The sequence below is a fragment of the Trematomus bernacchii genome, unplaced genomic scaffold (assembly GCF_902827165.1).
Source record: "Trematomus bernacchii unplaced genomic scaffold, fTreBer1.1, whole genome shotgun sequence".
Taxonomy (NCBI): domain Eukaryota; kingdom Metazoa; phylum Chordata; class Actinopteri; order Perciformes; family Nototheniidae; genus Trematomus; species Trematomus bernacchii.
The window spans coordinates 19406379-19415815 of record NW_022987714.1 but is presented as its reverse complement, the minus strand read 5'-3'; the positions used below and the strand labels follow the sequence as shown (position 1 = coordinate 19415815).

At 41.5% G+C, this 9437-nt stretch overlaps 1 protein-coding gene across 1 annotated transcript; it reads left to right on the top strand.

Annotated features, from left to right (window-relative positions):
- Positions 1-1000: 1000 nt before the first annotated feature.
- Positions 1001-8521, top strand: LOC117491260 (G1/S-specific cyclin-D1-like). The gene is made up of 5 exons (XM_034141148.1): positions 1001-1537; positions 3463-3678; positions 4502-4661; positions 6084-6232; positions 7259-8521. Exons 1-5 carry the CDS (start codon positions 1334-1336, stop codon positions 7418-7420), a joined length of 891 nt encoding a protein of 296 aa, XP_033997039.1. The 5' UTR covers positions 1001-1333; the 3' UTR covers positions 7421-8521.
- Positions 8522-9437: the final 916 nt, after the last annotated feature.

The following is a 9437-nucleotide window of genomic DNA, read 5'->3' as shown; positions in this document are numbered from 1 at the left end:
AGCAGAGTAGTTGTTCTTTTTAACCCTCTCCTCACCTACTTCATACATCTCTGAAAATAGTGTTTTTGTAGTACATGATTTAACAAAGTATCAGTCAAGGACAGTTATTACAATAACTATAGATTGTAGTGCCTGAACATTGTAATCATTCCCACAAAACTATTACTCTTTATTGCCGAAGTTTTTTGTAGCTTTCATTTTTAGTTTTTGGTCTCTCTCTCACGCAATCACTCTCTCTCTTTCATGCTCTCTTTTATCAAGTTAGCCAAGTCTATCTCTGGTACCGGAAGTACATCTTTCTTCAAAATAAGAGGAACGACATTTGTCAGTCCAGCAAAAGTTCAATATTTAATTTCTTGGCTACATCAAATCATATGCTTGACTTGCTCATCAACATTTTCCATAAATACTTTAATATGATACTACCTAATGTAAACTAAAGTGAGTATACACATCCTTTACATCCAACTTCACTATATTGATCTGACATCTGTACTAACTACATAAACCAAGATTATTAGAAGTATTTTTTGTTGTATATAAAATAAGATGTTTAAACAAAATAAACGATCCACAATTAGATACATATTGACAACTGAAAGATTAAGAAAATAATTAATTACTATATTGATATATTAAGACACTTGTAAAACATGTCATGTCTTTGCTATTACTTTAATACTTTCTTATTTATCCTTAATAATTGGGATATACTTACATGACTGAATATGTTTTACCCATAGACTGAATATGTTTTACCCATAGACTGAATATGTTTTACCACAGTATGTTTACAGTGTGCTTTAAGTTCTTTAACTAAAGTAAGTGATCCAAACACCTCCTCCACCACCACCTAATGTTGGGGAAACGACCTTTTTAAATAGTGTGTGATCTTCAAAAAGAGATGATAAATTAAAACCTGTGCTGCTTTATTTTGACAGCTTGTGCCGGAAGTGTAATCCTTTATGCTAATCAGCTTGACGCGGCCGGGCATTGATAAAGCTGCGCCGCGGCAGGGGGGTGTCGCTGAACATACATGCTGCCTCCGCTCCGTCTGGTCCTCCGAGCGCCCTGTGCAACAAAAGAAGTAACTTTAGGACCGACGGAAAAAGAAATAAACTAGCACAGTGACTTAACGGAGACAAACAAGGGACCATTCAATTCACTACTTCTAACATTCCCACTGTTAAAGTGGTAATATCTCCCACGAGTAAAAAGAAAGTTGTAGAACAAAATGTGGAGCGGCTATTAATTAGTAGTTGTTAGCTAATGCGAAGTTACTTTTAAGGTTTGTTACCACATTTAAACAGACACAGTGCTGCAGGCACGGGGAATGGACCCCCAGTTATTGTGCTGTGAAGGGGACAGGCCTGTCGTCCGGAGGGCCTACCGGGACTCCAACCTGTTGAATGACCGGGTCCTGAACGCTCTGCTGCGGGCTGAAGACAAGTACCTCCCCGCTGCCAACTACTTCAAATGCGTCCAGAGAGAAATAGTCCCGTGCATGAGGAGGATAGTGGCTACCTGGATGTTGGAGGTGAGTTAACTCAGATACATGATGGTGGGTGAGAGGCAGTGGCGTTCACAGACCTGGGAATTTAAAGTTCCTCTGCAGAGTTCACTTTTAAGAAGCCTTCATCTCCATTAAAAGTATGTAACCTGTAACCACTCTGCTCACTACCCACTCTGCTGATGGTAAGCAGGGGGAGAGAGGAAGAAAGGGTGCAAATGAGCCTATGCGTTTTTTTTAATTGTATTGTTAGACAATTTAAAATGCAGTAATGCAAAAAAAAAAGCAGCAAAAGGGATTTCCACTGGTGTTAAATTAGTAACTTACTGGACTTTCGAATACTTGAAACTCCATGGGTAGACTTGTTGATACTGGTCCACAATAAATTAAAGAGGCTGTTATAAGGCAAAAATGCTCTGCCTTTCGTTGGCTAGTGATTTTAACAGATAATAAAGAAGACTAAAGTTCCCATAGCTTCCATACACTACGTCTTCACTTGCGTACAATAACTACTTCCATGCTCACATGCCAGTTCAACTTAACGCTGTAGCAAGAAAACCAAGATCCACAAATAATGCATACTAATATGTGCTCAAAAGACTTTAAATATATATTTTTTTACATTTTGTAAGTTGTTTCGAGCTGCCATTCTCTGCAGACCACGCGATGCCTTTGTGTTGGGGGGTGAACGTGAGGAAGTTTAAAGGGCTCAGGTTTGACCTCTTCAGGCTCCATGTTGGTCCTCAGAGCTACAGTAACATGCTCTATGTGTAGATCCTACAGTAACTGGGACTCCTACTGTATGTGCATAACTGTTATTGTAATGCCCGTTGTCTTCTTGCATAAAGCTGTTGAGCCTAAGTTGTTGTGTTGCAATGACAACACCATACCATTATCTGAGAGTGACATGTTTTCTTGAACTACTGACTAAATCCCTTAGGCCATATCGAATAGAAGAAGAAGAATAGAATAGGGAGGGATGAAACCCTCTTTAATGGTCACACATGCAGAGCACACAGCACACTCTGCATTTAACCCATCCTAGTACCAGGAGTCTAGTACTAGGAGCAGTGGGCAGCTATTGTACAGCGCCCGGGGAGCAATGGGAGTGGGGGGGAAGGGGGGTGTCCGGTGCCTTGCTCAAGGGCAACACGGCAGGGCAGGAGGTGAACTGGGACCTCTCCAAGTAGCAGTCCACACTCCATATTTAGGTCTGGTCGGGGACTTGAACCGGCGACCCTACAGCTCCCAGTCCAAGCCCCTACAAAATCACACCACTCTTTTTCTTTTTGCCAAGAGGTTATAGTTAAGGACATGAAACCAAGATTTGCAAAACATTCTCACTTTAATGAAACTGAATTGATAATTTACTTTAATCATTGATTATCAAAATTGTGATTTTATTAATATTTTCCAATATTTTTTTCTGGTAATTTTCGTTCTTTTTTTCTTATTGTCATGGCATAAATAAATAAATAACCTATACCTTATTACGCACAGTTGAATCCCTGTTAACATGATTCATGTTCTTTGCGATACCTTAAACATTTAACATTTTATATCCATTCCATTTTTCCCTTTTAATTGGAGTTTTATTTTTGGCAGCAAACTGTTGAAAACTGCATCATCTCAAACAGGATCCCCTCAATCTTAGATAGGATCCACGCTGGCTTGTGAACTCTTGATAAACTATACAAGGAAACATGTGATTCACCATTTCTTTATTCAGATACTTAAACTCTTAGTGTTGTTTGAAACTGACACCAGTGGTCTTTTCTGCAGATTTGATATCGATAATCCTCACTCGTGGACATCATGGAAGTCATGATAACGCTTGGCCAGATATTGCAGTGGTAGCCCTCTGTGAATCAAAGTGAACTGAAAGTGAATTCTTCTTATGAGCTAAATAAGAAACAGTGTTTAATGGCAGTGTGTCTGGTTTGTGTGTGCAGGTCTGTGAGGAGCAGAAGTGTGAGGAGGAGGTCTTCCCTCTGGCGATGAACTACATGGACCGCTTCCTGTCTGTGGAACCCACCAAGAAGAGCCACCTGCAGCTGCTGGGGGCCGTCTGCATGTTCCTGGCATCCAAACTGAAGGAGACAATGCCACTCAGTGCCGAAAAACTCTGCATCTACACCGACAACTCCATCACACCCACCCAGCTGCTGGTAGGTCTCCGTCACAGCACAGCACTTCGGGCTTCGGTCAAGTAGTCAAACTGCATTTACACTGAGCGATGTTCTTATTGTGTGACACCTGGAGGTTACAGATGTGTGTCTGCTGTGGGAAAACTAAACATTTTCCTTATGGACTACTGAAAGTGCTTCTAGATACCCCGTGCGTTCTTATGGTGTTGTTTATGGCAGGCAACTTGGAAAACCAGAACAAAGATATGACCTCATTACCAATGCTTGATTAAAGAACAGCTGACTGGTGGGTCACTTTTAAAGTTGCGGCTGCAAGTCCTCCTTTCCTAAAGGATGGTCCAGGGTGTCTTGTGCAAAAATACCACTTAGATACTTCTGGGTCATTTCCCTCCGTTAAGAACCTTCCTAAGCCAAAAAGATTAGTCCACCACAAAGCTAGTCTTAGTGGGGATACAATAGGCAAAGCTCATAAGTATATCACTTATTTCCCTATGTCTGGCATCAGGCCTGCCCATCTGAACGATTTCTTCGATCCAGACATTTCCTCGACTTCTGGCTGGATCAGCTTGGATATTATTGTCCCAGGGGTAAAGCTTCTAAAATGTTTAGTCATCTCTAGGCCGATTCTTGAAGCTCCACCACCAAGATACATTACCCAGTGACCAACACTCCATCATGGTCCCCAGAGGAGGCTCCCTAATGGGTTTTGATGACCCCTGACCTTCCTTGTTCACCTTAAAGCCAAAAATCCCCACATGTAGACCGAACCCCTTCGTCCCCATCTCTGTTAATCCCTGCATCTGTCTGAGGGATCAAACTTGAACCTGTCCTTCTGTCCACACAGCAAATGGAGCTGCTGGTTCTGAATAAGCTGAAGTGGGACCTGGCTTCAGTGACCCCCCTTGACTTCATCGACCACTTCCTGTCTCAGCTGGCTGTCAGGAGAGAGAACAGGCCCATCCTCAGGAAGCACGCTCAGACCTTCGTGGCTCTGTGTGCCACAGGTACGCATGGGGCTATATTACATACATCTCTTTTTACATCAGGAGAGAGTGCTCCCATTCGCTGTTAAGGCCGTCCTCATGTATTTCACAGTATTCTGCTGCAGACTGACCCCTCTGAAAGGTGGAATAACACTGAAGAGATTGTTTCCTCTCAGCTGTGACACAGTTGTTAAATGGTTGTCTCGCAATCGAAAAGGCTGCCGAAGAGGCAATAAAAGTCCAAATCTGTAACCGCTCCAAAATAACCAAAACACACAAAAGATCTACAAAAAAACGGTATTAGAGGGAAAGTAAGTGGACAGGTGACACAGTAGCAACCAATTAAACCCTTGATAAATTATAGAAAAATGGTATATCACACATGACAGTGATTGAGGCGTGTGGCGCAGTGGATAGAGCCTTGGTGTTGGGATCAGGGGGTCACAGGTTCAAACCCCACTGCAGTCAGCATGTCGTTGTGTCCCTGAGACACTTCACCCCAAATTGCTCCTGTGGGGATTGTCCACAGTATTGAGTATGTATGTCGCTTTGGATAAAAGCGTCTAACAAGTAACATGTAATGTCATGTAATGTAATGTAATTGTCTCTTAGACAGCGTTACAGTCTGAGGTATTAAAGTAGCAGCCAGTAAAAACACAAATAAATGATTAATTACTGCTGCTGGTTAATGTTTTAATAATACTTTCATGAGGGGAATAGTGAAGGGACATTACAACCTCTATCTATTATTCCAACTGGACTTCCTGGGTCATATTTAAATGTCTAACCGTTCCCTTTAACGCCACCTGCCCATGAACCCAGCCCCTGTGTTTGTTTTGTATGACAGGCTTGGTGAGAAACAGATGACATATAACGAGATGATGTCATTAGAATACAAAAAGCTGTAACTGTATGTCATTACAGTTACCCTGATATGCACAAAATAAATAATGTTTGCTTTTAATTCATGTATTGAAATAAAACCACATTTCTAAAGTATACTATTCACTATAATTGTCTCTAGAATCCTGTGGGCCTTTATCTCCTGTATTTGCTTCAGGAGTTGGACATCTAGTTTGATTGAAATACTGTGGGCGCTCCTACTCAATATATTCTATTGAAAGCATCATCTCTGCCAATAAGAGAGCAGATTTGTACTTTGTGAGCTATACTATGCTCTTTACTAGCATTGCATTTGACACTGAAGTAAATTAACAGTAACAAAAAGTCACGGTTATATGACTTTTATCTGGTGATACTTCGATTAAGCAACTGATTACTATTTCTCATATTAGTAATGTTAACATAATTCATTTTTAAAGTAACCCTCCAAACCCTGTGCATGGAAGTTTGAGTTAAAAAATGTTGTTATTGGTTGTCTATTGTTGTGTCACTTGTTATTTAAAATGTGCCATATTAATGTTAAGTTCCATTGTGTTGCAGATGTGAAGTTTATTGCCAGCCCCCCCTCCATGATAGCAGCAGGCAGCATGGTGGCAGCGGTGGAGGGGCTCCAGATGAGGATGGTGGGCAACGGCTTGATGTCTCAGAAACTCACAGAGCAGCTGGCACAGACCATCAGGAGTGACCCGGTGGGCACACACACACACACACACACACACACACACCAGAGTTCCCGTTAGAATATTTTTTTGCCGGTCAACATGTCCGTTAAAATTGAAATCTTCCGGACAAAATTAGATAAGTGCCGGTTAAAGGTCTTCTTTGTTATTTATTGAGCTTTAAAACAAATTGATATGATTCGACATTAAACAAACTAATTATAGTAGATTAACTACATTATTCAAAAGTGTACAGTAATTTACAAAAACGCGGGAATAATAAACGGAGCGCTCTCTCCTTCTCCTGACAGCCCGTCAGTATCATGCAGCTCGCGGATCCAGTAATGAGTGACCCGACAGTAAAACTAAACATATCTATAACTAGTTTAGGTAGTTTGAGAGGTAATTAAAATAGCTACGTGTGATTTTCTAACCTGAAGTGTGTTTTGCTCTGCTCGCCGCTGCAGGGGATCATGCAGAGCTGCGTGTCGACTCGTCAGCAGCAGCCGATCTCTCTCTCCTGTCAGATTAGACTTTACTCGCATTTATGTCCATATCGATCAGATCTAGCTAGTTCTAGCTAATGATATGACTACCTGCTTGTTAAAAGACACCTAAACAATAAGCGTCGCTATGCAACCGGATGAGGCCACAAAGTATAGCGCAGCATTATGCATTTGTTTACATGCCCACCGGAACCCCGAGGCATTACCAACAGATCAACGCACAATCAACCCATACAGGACATCTCTTTCTCCACATTAAGTGTTAGACATTAGAATTGACAATTTTTGTCTGTCACATACTCTTTTGTCTGTCACATACTATTCTTGTCTGTCACATAAGTGGCGCAACTGATGCGGTATTGCGCTAAGGGAAAATTATTTTGACCGGACATTTTGACCGGAGAGATTTAGATTTGCCGGACTTCAGCATATTTTACCGGTCATTGTCCGGTAATTACCGGCTAACGGGAACTCTGACACACACACACACACACACACACACACACACACAGAATGTCTGACTTTACGCTAACCTGTCCTCTGTCCGCAGGACTGTCTCAGGGCGTGTCAGGAACAAATCGAGGCGCTGCTGGAAACCAGCCTCAGACAGGCACAACAACCCCAACACTCAGTTGCCATGGAAACTAAGAACATCAGCGAGGAGCAGGACCTCTCAACGACACCCACAGATGTCCGGGACATCAACATCTGACTGAGTGACGGAGAGACAGGAGCAGGTGGAGCTGATGAAGTGGACAGAAACACATGGCTTTGTGTCACATGTGGAGTGTCACAGGGAGCTGGACTCAACAGTGTTTGGAACTGTTTGCATGAGGTCCAGTATGAACTGAGGCGGGACCTGAGGAGGCGCTGACACCTTCAGGACATGAGAACCTTAACACTGGTACCAGCTGACTCAGAGAACAGGGGACAGTCGGCTGCAGCCACCAATGTGTTGTTTTCAAGGCTGTCTGGACCCAGGCCGCATTTAAAAAAGGAAAAAACAAACTTATAACAGAGACTGAAAACTGACTGGGGCGTTTAAATGCCTGTATCAAATGTTTTATTCATACAAAATGAGAACAAGAATACCGATTTAGCTGGCGACACACCTCACTGACGGTGAAGCTCTCGTATGATCAAAAGGAAACTACGTGGGTTAACATCTTTTTAAATGTGCATCTTTACATAATACTGGAACAGCAGCAGCAGGAAATAGCTGCCCTAAACAAGTCTATTCTCTATTCCTTCACATTACATGCTATACATATAACCTATACTGCCTTCTATAAGGAGTGTGCCCTCAGCCACTTAAAGAGATCTTACTTGATTTTAAATATTCTAAGTCATAATATGAATTTTTTTTATTGTGTTTGATTACAAGTTTGATAAACATGGGTCCTGGTCCGCATGTAAAGTGCTTACAGTATTGAGCTGTATGGTTTTGCTTCAAGACATGAACATGATGTCATCATTAGTGAGGTTGAGGTTTCTAAATTGAGACCCAGAAAAGCTTATCTGTTTGTTTTTTGGCTGATAAAATGTACTTATGGAATGTGTTGAAACCGTTATATGTTATTACTGACTTGAACCACTGCTCTCAGTGTAGTGCACACCTTACACCACTAGAGGGAGCTCAGTGCATCTCCTGTGCATCAGAAGCAAAATACCTGAGGGGGTTTTACATGGTTCAGAGTTTATCTGCCCACCTCACCAGAAAATGCATGATATTTTCTGCACACACACACACACACTTTCTGTTCTTCAGAGAAGGGGATAAAGCATGTTGGAAAGTAAGAAATCAGGTGTACTACTTTATTTGCTTGCTATATTTATTATTTCACATCACTTGACTTCACAGCTTAAAGGTAGCGTAGGTAAGAATGGAGAAACCAGCTCGAGTGTGCTAGAATTTGAAACTAGCCGAACAAAATCTGCCCCTTCCTTCAGACTTCCTTACAGAGCCCCTCCTCCAACACACACGAACGAGCACATGACCAATGAGGGCACGAGATAAGTTTGTGCACCAGTCCAGTTATTTTAGCCGGGCCGGCTCAGATGATTGGTCGTGCTTTTTACAGTACCACGGCTTCCACAGATGACATTTTTGTATGTATTTATTGTCAAAGCATTTCATGTATTCATTGCTATCGGGATGTTAAGTGTTTCTGAAGTGAATTACCTACCCCACCTTTAAAGATGAGCTGTTCAGCTGCTGTATTAACATTTCATTCTGCTATGATAATTCTTTTTAAAGGGGATGTCCCTAATTTGAAGCTTTTATCACGTTAAGCCCGGTGTTGGTGCCATTGTTTTGTCTGTCCGTAAAGATGAATTAAAGGAAAACTGATACCACTGTTAAAGCCTGTTGTATGTTGTTTCTATATTTTCAAATGAATTCCCAAGGCAGTGCCTCTATAGAGCGGTGCAGTGAGGACATATTTGTGTAGGCCGACCCAAAATGTAGCATAGCAAGGTCTCCATCGATTAAAAAGAAATGGGATTTTTCCATTGGATTTTTGAATATTGCAGAAAATAACATATTTTGCAAACATGATACTCATAAATGTTGTTCAGCAGGATCATCTCACAGATTAACAACACTTTTCCAAAAGTTGAAGTGGAAATGCAATCGGCAGAAGTAAATAGCTAATGCAATGCTATGAAATGCATTTAACGCAGTCCGTGTTAAGCCACTATTTTTATAACATACAAACTTCGGACATTCA